The 19,610-nt window shown below is 39.0% G+C and overlaps 1 protein-coding gene across 8 annotated transcripts in view; it reads right to left on the bottom strand.

Annotated features, from left to right (window-relative positions):
- Nucleotides 1-19,610, bottom strand: part of LOC116858989 (dynein heavy chain 3, axonemal) — a 155,363-nt gene that overhangs the window by 60,040 nt on the left and 75,713 nt on the right. For 7 of the 8 annotated variants that reach the window (XR_004381058.1, XM_032843952.1, XM_032843948.1 and 4 more), the window contains 5 exons: nucleotides 18,404-18,645; nucleotides 15,098-15,198; nucleotides 12,415-12,520; nucleotides 9,832-9,961; nucleotides 8,704-8,949 (listed from right to left, as the gene is read on the bottom strand). Coding sequence is in view for 7 of the 8 variants with exons in the window: in XM_032843952.1 (XP_032699843.1) it covers nucleotides 8,704-8,949; nucleotides 9,832-9,961; nucleotides 12,415-12,520; nucleotides 15,098-15,198; nucleotides 18,404-18,645 (825 nt within the window). In the remaining variant the exon portion in view is untranslated. The remainder of the gene's footprint in view (nucleotides 1-8,703; nucleotides 8,950-9,831; nucleotides 9,962-12,414; nucleotides 12,521-15,097; nucleotides 15,199-18,403; nucleotides 18,646-19,610) is intronic. The other variant, XM_032843950.1, reaches the window with a different exon arrangement.

Below are 19,610 nucleotides of genomic sequence, written 5' to 3'. Positions count from 1 at the left end.
CTGGGTGGCTCAGTGGGTTAAAGCCTCTGCCTTCGGCTCAGGTCATGATCCCAGGGTCCTGGGATAGAGCCCCACATTGGGCTTTCTGCTCTGCAGGGAGCCTGCTTCCTCCTCTCTCTCTCTGCCTGCCTCTCTGCCTACTTGTAGTCTCTGTCTGTCAAATAAATAAATAAAATCTTTAAAAAAAAAACACAACAAAAAAAAACAAGAGCCGGATGCCTAACCAATGGAGCCATCCTGGCATCCCATGAACTCACTTAATTTGTACAAGAACACCATGACTGCATACTATTATTATTGTTCCCATTTTATAACTGAGGAAATTGAGAGGGGACAGGTAACTTCCTTAAGGCTGACTAGTAAGTATTGGAGGCAGGATTCAAACCCTGACAACGTGACTTGCTTTTGTTACACTAAGAAAGGATAACAGGGAAACAAGAGAAAACAACAGCAGTACTAAAATCATTCAAGGCAGTAAAAGCATAACTGAAGTTGTGGGTGACATTAAAATGAAAAAAAAATCTATCTTAAAAAGACAAAAACACATAAATAAGAAAAGAGATTATATAGATGGAAGCCAGACAATAAGGCTTTCCCTCGATAACAATGACAGAAAGGACTCATCACAATCCAGGGAAAACAAACAAAAGGAAACCTACATTTAAAGTCTGTTAAAAAAAAACAAAGCAAACCCCTACAACAGAGCATTAAAAAAAAGAACACAAACTGATCAGAACATAGGAAAAACAAACAGCTATATATATAAAATTCAATCTCACTTATAATCAAAAAGAGAAGAAATTAAAATTAGAGACTATTTGCATACTACAAATGTGAACAGAACACCAAAATACATAAGGCAAACTGATAGGATGGCAAAAATTAATAGAAAAATCGAATATTATGGTTAGAGACTTCAGTCCCCCTCTATCTGTAATTGACAGATGGCAGGCAGAAAATGAATGAGGATATAGTTAAACTGAACAGCATCATCACCATCAATTGGACTTCACTGACATTTATAGATTACTTCAACAACAGCAGAATACATTTTTCTCAAGCTCACATGGAACAGTCTCCAAGAGAGACCACATTCTGGGCCATAAAACACACTTTAAAAAATTTAAAGAGTAGAAATCATGCAGTAGGATGCCTGGGTTGTTCAGTCAGTTAAGCGTCTACCTTTGGCTCAGGTCATGAGCCCAGGGTCCTGGAATCGAGTTCCATATTCAGCTCCCTGCTAAGTGGGGAGTCTGCTTCTCCCTCTACCCCTTCCCCTGTTTGTAAAATCACTCACACCCTCTCTCTCTCAAATACATAAAATCTTAAAAAAAAAAAAAAAGAAATCATGCAGTATATACTTTCAAACACAATGCAATTAAACTAGGAATCAGGGGCCCCTGGGTGGCTCAGTGGGTTAAGCCTCTGCCTTCAGCTCAGGTCATGATCTCAGGGTCCTGGGATCGAGCTCCTCATTGGGCTCTCTGCTCAGTGGGGAGCCTGCTTCCCCCCCGGGCCCCGCTGTCTGCCTCTCTGCCTACTTGTGATCTCTCTCTCTCTCTCTCTGTGTCAAATAAATAAATAAAATCTTTAAAAAAAACCCTAGGAATTGGTAACAAAAAAATAGCTGGAAGATCCTCAAATACTTTAAGATTAAACAACAAACTTCTAAATAATACATGAATCAAAGAAAAGTCTCAGGAGAAATTTTTATATATTTGAAATAAATGAAAATGAAAACACAACTTTCCAACATCTGTGGGATGCAGTGAAAGATGTGCTTAAAGAGAAATTTATAGGATTGAATGCATATGTCAGGAAAGAAGAAAGCTCTAAAATCAATAATCTAAGCTTCTATCTTAGGAAACTAGAAAACGAAGAACAAATTAAATCAAAATAAGTAGAAGAAAATAAATAATAAAAATTAGAGCAGAAATAGAGGAAAATGAAAACAGAAGATCAACAGATAAAAATCAACAAAACCAAAAGCTGTTTCTTTGAAAAGATTAACAAAATTGACAAAATTCCAGCCAGGCCAACCAAGAAAAAAGAGAGAAGACACAAATTACTAATATCAGAAACAAAAGAGGAACCATCAGGACTGACACCAGGGACATTACGAAGAAGTAAAAGGCATATTAGGAACAACTCTATGACCACAAATTTGATAACTTAGATGAAATAAAACAATTCTTCAAAAGACATGATTTGTCAAAACTCATATAAGTAGAAGTAGATAATTTGAATAGAATGGTCTCTATTTAAGAAATTGAATCAATAATTAATAATCTTCCAAAAGAGAAAGAATCAGTCCCAGATGATGAATTCTACTAAGCATTTAAGGAAAAAAAATTATACCAATTTCCTACAATCTTCTCCAGAAAATTAAAGCATATTTATTTTATGAGGTCAGCATAACCTTGATCCTGAAACCAAAAGAAAGGAAGACTATAGACAGTATCTCTCATCAAAACAGATGCAAAAATCCTTAACAAAATACTGGCAAATCAAATCCAACAATATATTAAAAAAAAACTACACACTACAACCAAGCAGGATTTATTCTAGTTATGTAAGGCACAAAATCAATTAACATAATTCATTACAGAAATAGGCCAAAGAAGAAAAATCACAAGACCATATCAATAGATTCAGAAAAAAACATTTGACAAAAGCCAATACCCACTCATGACAAAAACTCTCAGTGAACTAGGAATAGAGAGGAACTTCCTGAACCTGATAAAGAATATCAGCTAAACACCTACAGCTAACATCATACTTTTAGTGTCAGGAACTAGATACTCAGGAACTAGATAAGGATGCCCCCTCTCATCACTCCTATTCAATATCATACAGGAAGTTCTCTCTTAAGCAATTAGATTTTTTTAAAAAGGCAATAAAAAGATTGGGAAGGAAGAAATAAAACTGTGTTTGCTGATGGCATGATTACCCATTCAGGAAATCCCAACAGAATCAACCAAACACTACTACTGGAATTTGAAAGTGATTATAGCAAAATTGCAGGATATAAGGCTAATATACAAAAGTCAAGTGCATTCCTAGACAGCAGTAAAGAAAAATAGGCATTTGAATTTAAAACCATGATACCATTTACATTAGCACCAAAAATATGAAATACTTGGTATAAATCTAATAAAAAATGTACAAGAGCTACATGAGGAAAACTATAAAATGCTGATGAAGGAAATCAAACAAGATCTACATAAATGGAGATAGAACTCGTGCTCATGAATAAGAAGACTCAAAATTGTTCATATGCTACCCCTTTTCAATTTGATCTATAGCTTCAATACAATGCCAATAAAAATCCCAGCTAGTTATTCTGTAGATGCTGACAAACTGATTCTATATATATTTTTTTAAAGATTTATTTATTTGACAGAAAGATACACAGTGAGAGAGGGAACACAAGCAGGGGGAATGGAAGAGGGAGAGCAGGAAGCCTCTGGGCTTGATCCCAGGACCCTGGGATCATGACCTGAGCCGAAGGCAGATGCTTAATGACTGAGCCACCCAGGCGCCCTAAATTCTGAAGTTTCTATGGGAAGGTAAAATATCTAGAATAGTCAATAAAATATTGAAGGATAACAAAGTTGGAGGACTTACACTATCTAATTTCAAGACTTAGTAGGAAGCTATAGTAACGAAGACAATAATGGCGTTGGTAAAAGAACAGACAGATCAGTAGAACATACCACAGAATCCAGAAATACTTTCACACAAATATTGTCAAGTGATTTTTGACAAAGGAGCAAAGACAATTCAATTTAGAATAGTCTTTTCAAAAACTAGCCCTGAACAAGTAGACATCTATAGACAAGCAAATAAAAAGAACCTAGATACAGATCTTACACCTTTCACAAAAATTAATTTGAAATGGATAGATTGATTGATTTATTATTTTTAAAGAAGATTTTATTTATTTGACAGAGAGAGACAGAGCACAAGCAGGGGGAGTGGTAGGCAGAGGGAGAAGCAGGCTCCCCACTAAGCAGAGAGCCTGTTTGTGGGGCTCAATCCCAGGACCCTGGGATCATGACCCAAGCCAAAGGCAGACGCTTGACTGACTGAGCCAGCCAGGAACCCCTGGGTAGTGGATTTAAATCCAAAACACAAAACTAAAATACTTCTAGTAGATAACATGAAAAAGTCTAGATGACTTTGGGTTTGGTACTGACTTTCTAGATACAATACAAAAAGCATGACCCATCAAAGAAAAAAATTGGTGACTTCATTAAAATTCAAAACTTATGCTCTATGGAAGATACTGTTAAGAGAATGAAAAGACTTAGGGCGCCTGGGTGGCTCAGTGGGTTGGGTCGCTGCCTTCAGCTCGGGTCATGATCTCAGGGTCCTGGGATCGAGTCCTACATCAGGCTCTCTGCTCAGCAGGGAGCCTGCTTCCCTCTCTCTCTCTCTCTCTCTCTCTGCCTGCCTCTCCGTCTACTTGTGATCTCTCTCTGTCAAATAAATAAATAAAATCTTAAAGAAAAAAAAGAGAATGAAAAGACAAGCCATAGTGTGAGAGGAAATATCTATAAAATATGTATCTGATAAAGGACTTATATCCAAAATATACAAAGAACACGAAAAACTCAACAATAAGAAAACAATCTAATTTAAAAAGGAAAGATATGAATAACAACTTCCCAAAGAAGATATACAGGTGGGAAAAAAAATATGAAAAGATGCCATGGGGCACCTGGCTAGCTCACTCAGTGGAATGTGCAACTCTTGATCTCGGGATTATAAGTTCGAGGCCTACATTTGGTATAGGGATTATGGTAAAATAAAAAATATTTTAAAAAAAGATGCTCAGCACTGTATGTCTTTAGGGAATTGCAAATTAAAACAAGATACCACTACACACCTATTAGAATGGCTAAAATCCAAAATCGATAACACTAAATGCTAAGGTAGATGTAGATGAAGAACAACAGAAACTCCCATTCTTTGCCGGTCAGGATGCGAAATGGCACAATCACTTTGGTATACATATTTGACAGTTTCTTACAAAGCTAAACACAGGCTCACCATATGATGCAGTAATCCCGCTCCTAGGTATGTACCAGATGAAGTGAAAACTTATATCCATATAAAAAAACCTTTACATGAATGTTTATACTGGCTTCATTTTAAATTTCCCCAAATTGGAATAAGACAAAAGGACCTTTAATAGATGAATGGATAAATAGTTATACAACGGATTATTATTCAGTGAAATAAGCTATCAAGGCACACAAAGATGTAAAGGTTTTTAAATGCATATGCCTAAACTAATCTGAAAAGACTACACACTCTATGATTCCAACTATGTCACATCCTGAAAAGGGTGAAACTATACAGAGAGGAAATCCATCAGTGGTTGCCAGGAGTTAAGGAGGAGGAGGGATGATAGGTGGAGATAAAGGATTTCTAGGGCAATGTTAAACTCTTCTGTATGATACTGTCATGGTGAATAGATGATATTATTTGTCAAAACCCTTAAAAGTATACAACACAAAGAGCGAAAATGTAAAATATGGACTTTAGTTAAATAATAATTTATCAATATTGGTTCACCAATTTTAACAAGTGTACCACACTAATGCGAGATGTTAATTACAGGGAAACTGGAAGGGAGGGGTGGTTTGGGCAAGGGGGATGTGGGAACTCTGTACTTCATGCTCATTTTTTTCTACAAACCTAAAACTGCTCTAAAATTAAAGCCTATTAAAATATTTTTTTTTACAAAAAGAAGAAAGTTAAAATGAAAGAGCATTTTCACATTTCAAATCGCCCAAGATTTTAAAAAATGGTAACACTCAGGCACAGGGGAAATTTAGCAATCAAATCTTAAAATTTTATTGATCCTTGATTCAGCTATTTTATTTCTAAGAAATTATCCTAAGAAAATAATCGTGGCTTAAGCAAGTAGGTAGCCACCAGAACACTGTTCATGACAGTGTTATTAATGATTACAAAAATGAGAAAATGATGAAAACAAGAGCAGAACAATCTCATGTTTGAGAAAACAAATCTAAAGGTACATATATGTCTAAATGGGAAATGTCTAAAAGGGAAATGTCTAAGAGGATGGTTATCAAAATGTTAATAGTGGTTGTCTTTTTAAAAACATATATCTTTTTTATTATATGATCTATTCATTTTTTCTAAAAAAAATCAAGAATGCATTTCACACTTAGGGTAGCTGTTATAAGAAGCAAAACAAAACAATACATGAGAATGTGGAGAAATCAGAATTCTTATGCATTGCTGGTGGAAATGTAAAATGGTACAACTGCTATGAAAAACACTGTGGCAATTCCTCACAAACTTAAATACAGAATTACCAAATGATCCCTAAATTCCACTTTTGAGCATATAGCCAAAAGAAATGAAAGCAAGAGACTTGAACAAATATTTATACGCCATGTTTATAGCAGCATTATTCACAATAGCCAAAAGACGAGAGCAACTCAAGTGTCCACCGACAGATGAACAGAGAAACAAAATGTGGTATATACATACAATGGAATATTATTCAGCCTTAAGAAGGAAGGAAATTCTGATATATTACAGCATGGATGAACTCTGAAGATATTACAAAGTGAAATAAACTTGTCAAAGAAGGACAGATACTATATGATTCTACATACTTGAGGTAACTAGGGTAGTCAAATTTATAGAGACTGAAAGTAGAATAGTTGTTGCCAGGGGGATAGAGAAGGGGAAAATGCGGAGATGGTGTTCACTGAAAATGAATTTTTAGTCTGTGAAGATGAAACAAGTTCTGGAGATAAATGGTGGTGATAATTGCACAACAGTGTATAACATCGCTGAACTGTACACTTAAAAATGTTTTTTTTTTTTTAAGATTTTATTTGTTTATTTGACAGAGAGTTAGAGAGAGAGCACAAGCAAGCAGAGCGGCAGGCAGTGGGAGAGGGAGAAGCAGGCTCCCTGCTGAGCAGAGAGCCTGATGCGGGGCTGGATCCCAGACCCCTGGGATCATGACCTGAGCCAAAGGCAGCTGCTTAACTGACTGAGCCACCCAGGCGCCTCTAAAGTGGTACATGTTTATGTTATGCATATTTTAGCACAATAAAAAATAATCTTCTAAATCAAAGAACACGTAAAAGACAAAGGAAAAAGTGGAGGACGAGAGTAAAAGACAAAACAAAGAAAAAAGGGGGCACCTGGTTGGCACAGATGGTTGGGCGTCTGACTCCTGGTGTCAGCTCAGGTTATGATCTCAGAGTTATGAGACCAAGCCCCGCTCTGGCTCCATGCTCAGTGCAGTCTGCTTGGGTTTCTTTCTCCCCCTCCCTCTGTGCCACACCCTGGCCCCTGCTCTCTCTCTCAAATAAAGAAAATAAATCTTTTAAAAAAGAAAGAAAAAAGAATGAATGTACTAGTATCTAAATAAAGGTCCAGGGCCTCTATGCAGTTTATCTGACAGATGACTATATCGCATGAAGTGTGCCACTTATGCTGAAGAAAGATTGTGTAGAGAGGCAGTGACACCTACTTATTCACTCATTTATTATGATTATTATGTAAAGTTTTAAAAATAAATACTGAAAACATCATACAGAAAACATTTGTATATCCTCTCCTAGATTTTACCATTAGTTTTCACTTATTTTTGTTTTTGTTTTGTTTTAGTTTTCACTTGTTTTATCATATACCTGTTTACCCCTCTATCCACCAATTAAGCCATCTTATTTTGGGGGACAGATTTCAAAGTAAATTGTATACATCTATACACTTCCTCATAAACTTGAGCCTTTATATAATTTACTTTTCCGTATTTGTTTACATATTTTCTTGATATAAAATTTACAATGAAATGCACAAATCTTAAGTGTATATTCACTGAATTTTGACAAATGCAAATATCTAGTGTAAAACAAATATCTCTCCATATATCACTCCAGAAGTTATTTCATGGCCCCTTATATACTATTTAATAATCACAAAAAGTAAAGCTATTTGGAAAGCATTTATAGTATGATGCCCTTTTTAGTACAGAAATATAGAATAAACTGGAAGAAAAAATATTAAAAGTGATTATTTCTGGGTAACTGGATTATCATTGGTTTTTATTTTCTGCAATTTCCTTCTCTGTATTTTCTATATTATAATGGTGATAAGGAAAAAAAAAACAATTAAAGTTACTTAAAAGAAAAAAATCTTTTGATCTTTTAGTAAATGATGGCACACATGGAACATTTAGTCATTAAAGTGATCATTTTGAAGATAATGTATATGGCAAAAATGGAAATATTTCAATATGATATTAGGTTACAATGACAAAATTATAACAGATATTAATGTCATAATCACCATGATACGATGAAGGTAAACACATAGAACAGGACTAGAAGGGAATAAGAAAAAACATAAGTAAACTATCCTGGGGCCTGTCTGAGTGATGGAATTATGGGTAATTTTTGAAAAAAAGGTTTTTCAACTTTTCTGAATGAAAATAATAGTTAAAACATCCCATAAGACCCTGACTTCAGGATCACCCATCTCTTATATATGTGGGTCAGCTCTGAAGACCTGAACCCTACCAGGCAAACTACAAAATCTCCCCCTGCCTTTGTGACATCCTTACTAGGCCCAAATGTTTTGGTTGGATTTGGAACCATATGATCCAAATTATTAGAGCAAGACAAATCAAACAGGTACTGTTACCTCTTTCTGGAAATATGTTGTTTTTGGTGAGTTTGACGCTTTTGGGCCTTGGATTGTTATCATGCATACCCATGATCAGGTTCCGGAAAAACAGATCAAATTTCTTTCTGCTGTCCGCATTGATGGTGCCTGCCACGGTCCACACCAAGGCAAAGAGGAATAGACCTTGCAGCCAGAGAAAGATCTGTTGACTTGTCAGGCCTTCATGTAATTCTCTTTCCTCCTTATCTATTTTCTTGATTTCATCTAAAAGCAAGAAAAAGGAACCTCAGGAGAAGCTGCATATACCTGCTTATATACAGATCTAAACGATGGAAACTGGGTGGTCTTTTCTTCGAGGGCTCTGGGGAAGGGACTGAGAGTGGCTGAGTGGCCATCACCTGCCAGATCGTTTATCCACATATATTTTTTCTTAGTTTTTAATAATTTTTCTATTTTTTTTCTATTTTTTAAGTAGGCTCCATGCCCACTCTAGAGCCCAATTTAGGGCTTGAATTCATGACCCTGAGATCAAAACCTGAGCTGAAATCAAATCCCCACTGAGCATTAAACAAATGGTTCCAGGATTTATTGTACTTCTCATGTCTGAAAGAAGGGTCCCTAGTTTTGTATACTGATATGATCAGTTCTCTTAACAGTGTAACCATGTTACACTGTTTTGTTTTTTTTTTAATTATTATTATTTTTTTAAAGTTACACTGTTTTTTGTCAGTTTTCTTTAGCATGGGAAAATTCGCAGTCTCATTTTTTTGGGGGGATCTTTTTTTTGCTCAGACACATTCACATGTATCATCTAAATTCTTTTCCCTCTAGGATATTCTAGTTAGGTAAAGAGGGACAGAAACTGTTATTCCCTTTGTGTGGATGAGGAATCTAGCATGAGAAAGGATGGAGTAAAGTGCATAAAAATACCCGAGAAATCAATCCAAGATTAAGGGTAAAGCCAAAACCCATGGACTCTTTCCACTAAACTTTGCTATCTACACTCCAAATGCTTACTTGTTCTAGACTAAAATTCTGGTCTCATTGTGACCTGTGGAGGTGGGGGGAATAGAAGGGATAGGAACAGAAGAAATATCCTGCACCTACCCACCTTCACTTGGCTTAAGAATTGTAGGTAGCACGTACCAAACAGGGAGGAATACAGTCTCATCATTGAGAAGACAAGGTGGATAGGAGATGTTTGGACCACAAATTTACACTGAAGGTGAATAAATTCCAGGCAGGGCTGGACAAGCCACATGAACATGTCATTGACCTGAAGGTAGAAATGAAATTTGAAAAGATGTTATAAAAAAAAAATGAGTTTAAGACTAAGGGCTGGGTACACCTCTGGAAGGCTGGAGATGCTGATATGGTTGCTGGTTATTTTTGAGTGTCAGTATATCGGGGAAAAGACAAGGGGCACCGAGGCCTCTGACTCTAGCTTCCTACTTAATGGACTGTGCAGCCCGTAGGCCATGCCCATCCCTTCCATTTCACTGCCCAGAGCTGGATATTCAGAGAGGCTTGGAGCTACTGTGGGCCAGCTACAAGATGCACAAAAAATTTTAGGACCCAGACTGAGTATCTGACTTGCTTGTACAAAAATCCTTAGGAATTCTAAAAGATTTTCAAATGACTGTTGTGCATTTTTGAGGCTGGACTCCTGTATAAAGTGGCCACAGGAAGGGCAGAGCTAAGTTCAGGGCTCATTTTCAGTAATTCTCTGTATGTACTTACTTGGGGGTATAATGATTCTTATCTCTGCTCCCTACCCCAGTTATTCTTTTTAGAAAAAAAATCCTTCTTTCCCCTCTTATTTGAGGTTTTTTTTCATTTCTGTTATACCATATTTGTGGCTGTCACTGAAAATTTATCTTAAGTCATTTTTTTGGAAATAGGCAGGTCATCACTAAATAAATACGTGAATAGATGTGTATATAGGTGAATGTCTATCTGTATTATAAATAGACACAGTAACGTGTACATAATTACAGATGTGTACATGGATTTGGTATATGCATCCAGCCAACAAATATCTATTGAGCATCTGCTAACTGTAGTGTTGTAGGTGCTGAGGATAAACAATTGACAAGATAGATAAGGTCCCTACCCTTGTGGAGATTACTGAGGGGCCAGGGAGACAAATAACTAAACAAGCAAGGAAATAAATAAAATAATTACAAGTCATGTCAAGTACTAGCAGGAAACAAAGGTTTTACAATGGGAAATAACAGGAAGGGTTTAATATGGGAAGTCAGGGAAGTCTTCTTAGAGGGGGAGGCCTTTATGTTGAGACCTGGATGATGACGGTGAATCATCCCTCACACAATAAAATAGGAAACATTTTCAGGAAGAGTAAGAAAAGGTGCAAAAGCCTTGAGGTGATGAAGCCTGGGGTCTTCCAGGAATGGAACAAAACACAAGGGCTACAGGGTAATGAGCTGAGGAAGAAGGCAGGAGATGAGGTTGGAAAGGTGAGCAGGGCCAGATGCCAGCCTCAGATGTCCTGATAAGAAGTTAGACGTTAAGGGGCACCTGAGTGGCACAGGTGGGTGGCATCTGGCTCTTGATTTTGGTTAGGGTTATGATCTTGGGATTGTGGGATGAACCACTCCGTCAGGCTCCGTGCTCAGCAGGGAGTCTGCTTTTTTTCCTTTCTCTCCCTCAGCCTCTCTTGAGAGAAAGAGAGAGAGAGAGCACGAGCATGAGTTGCGGGGAGGAGAAAATAGGGAGAAGCAGACTATCCACTGACCAAGGAGCCCGACACAGGGCTCGATCCCAGGACCCTGGGATCATGGCCTGAGCTGAAGGCAGACGCGTAACTGACTGAGCCACCCAGGAATCCCTCAAATAAAATCTTAAAAAAAAAAAAAAAGACTTTGAGCTAAGGACACCGAGGAGTCCCTGAAGAGTTCCGGTACAGGTACATAGATGTCGCGGGATGTGCATATAAATGTATGTGATTATACTCACTGTATATGCATATAAATGGGACAGGAACAGGGCCTTCCTACATAGCTCACCAGAATGCTTCTGCAGTGGGAAGAGAACCCAACTCATCCTTTCTTGGCTTCTTCAATGGGAAACCTTCCTAGGGAAATTTATTTACTAACACAGGGAGGACAAGAGGCACCAAAAGCCTGAGTTCTCCCTTCCTGCTTCCCTAGTCTGAGACTGTGCTCAGGTTCTCACCTAACCTGAATGTTCACTCCTCTTTTAGGAAGGGAAGAAGGGGACAAAACTCTTAGTACTTGTAATACAACTTTTCTAAACCGGTTCCAGCTCCACAGCAATGGGAGGTAGGAAGCTGAGGTCACCAGGATGGGGAGTGGCAGTACAGAGCAGAAGACAGCTCCTTCTAATTTGGCCTACCTCTAGAGCAACTTCTAGAGACATTTCCACAAGTAAGGCAATGGAGAAAGGTGTGCCATTCCATCCAACATGTGGAATGTTTCTCAAGCATCAGAATTCTCCACTGGGGAGACAGGGAGTGACGGAGAAGGTAGAAGGAGAAATTGACTATACTATCCCACTCCTGCCACAGGGAGAAGCAAGCTGGAAAAATGTCAGGCAGCCAGGAAGGATGATAACTAGAAACAGGCAGGGAATTCCCTGCTCCTTCTTGCATCCTGGAATTAGGAAGGTGAAGATGTAACTAGAAGGCCTTAGTAATGAGGAGTATGGAGACAGAGAGGGAGGGGAAGAAGAGGAATACGATGGTCTCACCAATTCCTTGTGCTCCTCAGTGAGGCTAGCAGGCAGGGTGTCCATGTATGAATCCTTCAAGGGCTTCCAGCCTAGTTGATGGGGCTCCATGTAGATCATCCCACACCTGGCAGGCACAAAGAAAGGACCAGCGTGGTCCACACCCAAGTTCCCAAGCACATGGGGTGAGGTAAATACAGGCAGTCCTGATAAGGTAAGGGGCTGGAGTTTGGGTTGGGGCACAGACCCTCACCAGTTCCAGTCCAAAGGGAAGGTCCCCAGATTTTGTCAGGAAAGGATGGAGACCAGTGATAACAGCTGGGGCTTGGGAGTTAGAGAGACCTGGGTTTAAATCCCAGCCCTAGATTCTACTATCGGAGTACCCTTGGGCAAGGTTTCTTTATGGTCTCTGAAAGTCTACATCTTTGTCATAAATCAAGAAATATAAAAAACACATAGTTCAGGGCACCTGGGTGGCTCAGTCATTAGGCATCTGCCTTTGGCTGAGGTCATGATCCCAGTGTCCTGGGATCAAGTCCTACACCAGGTTCCTTGCTCAGCGGGGAGCTTGCTTCTCCCACTCCTACTCCCCCTGCTTGTGTTCCCTCTCTCTCTGTCAGATAAATAAATTCTTTAAAAACAAAACAAAACAGGGACGCCTGGGTGGCTCAGTTGGTTGAGAAGCTGCCTTCGGCCCAGGTCATGATCCCAGCGTCCTGGGATCGAGTCCCACATCAGACTCCTTGCTCGGCAGGGAGCCTGCTTCTCCCTCTGCCTCTGCCTGCCATTCTGTCTGCCTGTGCTCGCTCTCTCTCCCTCTCTCACTCTGACAAATAAATAAATAAAATCTTTAAAAAAATAAAAATAAAAACAAAACAAAACAGAACAAAAAAAAACAATGTATAGTTCATAAGGCTATTGTAGTGGTTACATAAGAAAATGCCAATAAATAATTCAGCACCACTTCTAGGACACAGAAAACTCTTTATCCATAGAAATTATTAACATTACCATTAGCATGTACTGATATTTTACGTAGTACATTTTTTCCCCCATTCTGTTACATCTAGGTGTTCTCGTTTGTTACTAATATGGCTGCTATTCATTGAGTACCTACTGCATGTCAAGCACTATGCTAGGTCCTAATGGCCTTTATCTCTCAATATTCTTCTTAATGGTCATGTTTTTAGATATGAGGAGTGTGTGGCTCAGAGAGGCTGAGGGACTTGGAAGAGGTAACATAGCTAGATATTGGCAATGGCCAGAGTGGGAGTCCAAGTTGGTCTAACTTGCCAATATTCTTTCTACTCCTTGACATTGCTTTTTGGAATGTGGACTGATTTTTACTTTTTTTATGAACTTCAGGGGCACAGGATTAGATTAATGATCATCCTTGGCATACCATCATTAGCCCACGTATGGCCTTTCTTAGCTAACTGTTTTCAATAATGTAGTGAGTGCCCATAAACTCACCTCCCAGACAGAAGCTAGGATCTTGACAATAACCTTCATCTAACCCTGATGGTCTCCCTTATCCTATACCCCTGGCTTTACCCACAGGGGAAATAGTTACCTTGGATAACACAGTTATCTTGGATCTCATGGTTACCCATCTTTTGATTTCTTTCTTTCTTACATAGTTTTATAACATTTCTATATGTTCCTAAAATGTATATGCATTTATTTTAGTTGTTTTTAGAGGTTTAAAGGGAGACACTATGTTGTATGTAATATTGTGGGCTTACTTAATATATAATATTGCTGAGATTTTATACTTAACATATTTAATAAGATTTATCCATAGAGTTCCATGTCAGAACAACTCATTTATTTTGAGTGATATATAAATATTACAATTTGCTACAGAACACTCATTCAAAGGGGTATATGCACCCCTATGTTTATTACAGCATTATTTACAATAACCATATCATGGAAGCAACCTATAGATAAATGGATAAAGAATGTGATATATCTATACAATGGAATATTACTCTGCCATGAAAAGAATGAAATCCTGCCATTTGCAACAACATGGACAGAGCTAGAGAATATTACACTAAGTGAACTAAGTCAGTCAGAGAAAGACAAAGACAATATGATTTCACTCATATGTGGAATTTAAGAAACAAATGAGCAAAGGAATAAAGAAAATGCAAGAGAGAGGCAAATCAAGAAACAGACTCTTAACTATGGAGAACAAAGTGATGGTTACCAGAAGGGAGGTTGGTGAGGGATGGGTAAGATAGGTGATGGGGATTAGAGAGTATACTTACTGTGATGAAAATAAAATAGAATAAAATAAAATATAAAAAAACACAATTTGCGACTGTATTACACATGAATTCACTCCTGTTAATGGGCATTTGGGTTGTTTCAAAGTGTTTGTTATTGTTAACTATGCCAGTCGGAAAATTCTCATATATGAATTTTGTTGTAAGGTGAGCAAAAATTTCTTAGAAGTATAATTGCTGGTCATGAGGCATGTGAAGTTTTAATCTTAGGAAATAATGTTCAATTCCTTTCCGAAGTGCTTGCCTGATTTTAGATTCCTACCGGCACTGTGGACTGCAGACTGGTTTTAGGATAAATTGTAGGGACAAGAAATATTGTAGGTGATCTACTAGGGCTTAATCACATTTGTGGATTTTTGGGTCAGTGAGGCCACATGTTCCCTCAGAGGGCCAGGGCAACACCGACTAACCTGCTCACAGTGGCCGGAGAGGCCTGCTCCAAGTCCGCTGGCTCAAAGATCAGACTCATCTTGGGGCTCATCTGGATAATCTCTCCACTCATTAAACACAGCTGAAAGTGAAAAGCAGAGGTGGGGAGGTCAGGCAAAGTGGTTAAATTCCATCCCCAAGTGAAAGGCCTCAGTGCAGACAGAGATGGTTCAAATTCATTCAACAAATATTTCTTGAGCACCAACTATGCGTCTGGGGCAGGTGCGGGGAATAAAGCAGACAAAAATCCCTGTGCTCTTGGGATTTACATTCTGCTGGGAAGAAACAGATGATAGATGATAAACAAAACATACAGCATATAAAATGATGAAAGTGCTTTAGAGACAAATTAAATAGAAGAGGAGGCTGGAGAATGCTCAGCCAGGGCTGGGTGAGTTGTAATTTTAAATAGGGGGGTTTGGCAGGCACTTGGATAGTTGAGTCAGTTCAGTGTCTGACTCTCTCTTTCTCTTTTTAAAGATTTTATTTATTTGAGAGAGAGACAGATAGAGATAGCAAGAGAGAGCATGAGTGGGAAGGAGAGAAAGTAGTAGACCCACTGAGCAGGGAGCCCAATGTGGGGCTGAGCCACCCAGATGACCCAAGCATCTGGCTCTTGACTTCAGCTCAGGTCATGATCTCCACGCTGGGCAGGCAGACTGCTTGGGATTCTCTCTTTCCCTCTGCACCTCCCATACCTGCTCAAACATGCATGCTCTCTCTCTCTCTCTAAAAAAACAAAACAACAACAACAACAAAAAAACAAACCACCAAAAAAAAAAAAAAAAAAGAAACCCCCACAAAATTAAAATAAATAAATAGGGAGGTCAGAGAGTCACTGAATTGCAGCCTTAGATGGAAGATCAAGGTTATCAGATTATGCCAAGTCTCATGGTTCTTACTCAGTTTTTCACATAGAACTTAACTGCACACCTTCTTCCTGTTTTATTTGCTTGTTTCCCATGAGAGACTCCTTCTGGAATCCGTCATGGACTAATGCAGGCCTAGAAGGACAAAAATATCTCCACAAATCCTTTCTGCAGTAGAAAGAAAGGCCACCAGAAGTCCTAGCATTTAGTAGGTATGTCCCAATAGAAAGTAGGGCAAATACATGGGGGAGCCTCAGTGTATGTACAAAGTTAGTGGTACTGCTTCCCATTTGACAACATGGGTTCTAGTGAGATGGTTAAGACATAGGGTTGCTTGAAGCTTTAGTCTTTCAGGGGCAAAGAGAAAACCCCATCATTCCCTGCTGCTCACCCAAAGATGCGCTTAAAAATTCCCTTGTACATTACCTGGCCTACATAAAACACACCTGGAAACAGGCCACTACATGTGTCTCCAGGAAGGTCATAGCTCTTATGGGGCTGAAACCACCAGCAGTGTCAACTCTGAATATCAAGAAAAGTAAAAGACACCCATATCTCTGATAATAGTTTGATTTACACCCAGGGAAGAGAAGAGTCATCATAAAATTCACTGATCATGACTCTTTATACTTTTTATTTTTTAAAGATTGTATTTATTCATTTGACAGACAGATCACAAGTAGGCAGAGAGGCAGGCAGAGAGAGAGGGGGAAGCAGGCTCCCTGCTGAGCAGAGAGCCCAATGCGGGGCTCGATGCCAGGACCCTGGGATCATGACCTGAGCCGAAGGCAGAGGCTTTAACCCACTGAGCCACCCAGGCACCCCATGGCTCTTTATACTTATCTCAAGATCAACAAGTACATTTGTACAATTAGTTTATATAACATAGCCTATATCATGTAATAAAACCTTTGTATTTCTATGTTATGTAATCAAAATCACGCATGTGTTATAATTAGTGTGTGTATGTAATTTGGATAATTAGGCCTTCCATTGTTGAGCATGACTCACTCATAGTCCTGTGAAATTTTAATGCAGTAGGAAAGTGTATTTTGATTTGATAATCATGTATATTCAGGGTAGAAACTCTTCCTTAAAATGGTGACAAATTTTATTTTATTTTAGCCTACAGTAAGATAATGCTTGTTCTATGCCAGGTGCCATTGGAAGCAGCTTGCGAATATTAACTTATCTCATCTTCCTGATTAACATTATGATGTAGACACTATTGTCCCCATTTTACAGATGATGAACCTTACTCAGTTTCTCTTACTCTACTCTTACTCAGTTTTTCACATAGACCTTAACTGTGCACCTTCTTCCTGTTTTATTTGCTTGTTTCCCATGAGAGACTCCTTCTGGAATCTGTCATGGACTAGGGCAGGCCTAGAAGGACAAAGACATCTCCACAAATCCCTTCTGGAATGGAAGGAAAGTCCATCAGAAGTCCTTGTGTTTAGTAGGTGTGTCCCTATAGAAAGTGGTGCAAATACGTGGGGCACATAGCTTACCTGGGTTCATTCAGCTGGCAAGTGGCAGTGTAGGGGTTGAAACCAGGCTGTCCGGTTCAGGGTCCAAGCTCTTTAGGCACTATGCTTAAACGGTGGCAGAATGTTTTTTCCAAAGACTGATGCAGTGATAGCTCCCATCTCGTGTGTGCTTCTGCCAAGTGGCCTTGCCCCACTCCATCAAGACGTGGAGCCTCTCCCCCCACTCCCTTGAATCTGGGCAGCCCCTGTGACTACTTGGACTCATGGAATTGAGAAAAAGTGAGGCTATGCTAGTTCCAAGCACAGCTCTCAATTTCCTGCAAGCTGTCACTTCCTGGCTTTTGGAAAAGTTAACCACCATGTAAGAAGAGGACTACTCCAAGATCACTAAGTGAGACACCCAAGCCAACTGGAAAGGCCTGGAGGATGATACTATCTGAAGAGAAAGAGAGAGAGAGATATGCCAATGAGGAATGAGCCCTCAGGCACCGAGGGAGGAAGCCCCTTGGGTGTGGATCCTCCCGCCATGGCTGCCCTCATGGATATCACAATGATTAGCTGAGCCCAATTAAGCCCTTCCAAAGTTTATAATCCATAATATCATCAACAAAGTAAATGGTTGTCTTAAGTCTCTAAGGACACAGAAATGGATAACCAACATCCATTCCATATATCAGGCACTATGTATGTGCTACTTGGTTAATTGCTAATATCCCTGTTTTATTACTACCTTTTTACAAATGAGGAAATTGAGGTTCAGAGAACTACAAGTACAAATGGAAGCATAACTCATAAGCTGTTACTTTCTTGTGGGGCATTTATTCTTTGCTTAATAAATGTATGTATTATATAGTTTTGGTTAATTACTCACTTGAATAAGAGGATTTATACCTTACCTATGTAAAATTGATAGGAGATTCAGTAGTACCTTTTTATTGTCATCCAGAACTGTATTCATATTTTCGATCCAAACAGCATCTACTGGCCCGTCAAATATAATCCACTTGCGTTCATCAGATACTGAAGACGCTTGCTCCCGGAAAGTATTGGCAAGGATACCATCTGTCCATTCATGGCTCACTTGGTCAAAGCACCCATAGAGCTGCCCCATGGTGATGGCCTTGGGGTTGATGATCTCATACTCTACAGCAAATTCGTCCATCTGTTTGGCTGGGCAAGAAAGTCCAAAATGAGTTACAAAGGCTCCGTTGAGACCAGAACATTAAATAAGAGATAATGTCACCTCGAAGACCAACCAAGCTTCATGAATATGTCCTCCAAGGAGAGTCCTTATAAAATTCGTACTCAGTCCTTATAAAGATTACGATATCTTGGTGGGCAATGACTTAAATTGTTAGGTTCTTTTGCCCATTAGTTTCTCATCATATTTTCTTCTGAGTCTCATTTCAAACAGGGCAAATGTGCTGGTCAGATCCAAAGAAATCTGCCTGAGCCTAAATGAACTCAAGCAGTAAGGGAGAGAGGTCCATGCTACCAGGTGTCTTTATGTACCTGGCTCTCACAGACACCCTAAGAAACTTGGCTTTGACTTGTGATGAGGAAACAGCTGACATTTAAAAGATTCTGGAAAATACTGGTTACTTTTCCTCTATCTGAAGGACTGAAGTATAGCCCTGAAACCTCCTCTTTAGCTGTTCGGCAAGTGGCCCCTGAGACATTCACACCATTGTCATCCAGAACTGTCTTCATATTTTTGATCCAACACATGCTGATAGGTGGCACAGGCTGATAGGCAGCACATCTGGTGCATGTGATAACAGACCCGAAAATAACCAGACTTTTTAATGATCCTTCAAAGTAAGGAGAAGTTGGAGTGTCTGAGCCATGAACTAAGGAAAGAACCATTTATGCAGAATCCCAAGGCAAAACTAATGGGGTAGCCTCTTTTCTCTGTTTAGTTTCCTAAACTGGGTTCAAATGACCAGAATATTAAGTTTGAAATGCCCTAATTTGTTACTAGGGCCAAGTTAGTCTCCACAACAAAAAACTGTAAAAATTCAACAGTAAATCAACAAATATTATAAGAAAAAACATGTTAAGATGAAGTACTAGAAGAGAATGTGGAAAGAGAAGGTATTGCTTTGCAAAACCACAGGCTTGTGGGGCACTTGGCT

This window comes from Lontra canadensis, unplaced genomic scaffold (genome assembly GCF_010015895.1).
Source record: "Lontra canadensis isolate GAN:19392208 unplaced genomic scaffold, GSC_riverotter_1.0 scaffold146, whole genome shotgun sequence".
NCBI classification, from domain to species: Eukaryota; Metazoa; Chordata; class Mammalia; order Carnivora; family Mustelidae; genus Lontra; species Lontra canadensis.
Note: the sequence above shows the minus strand (reverse complement) of the source record. Positions and strands in the feature narration are given on the sequence as shown.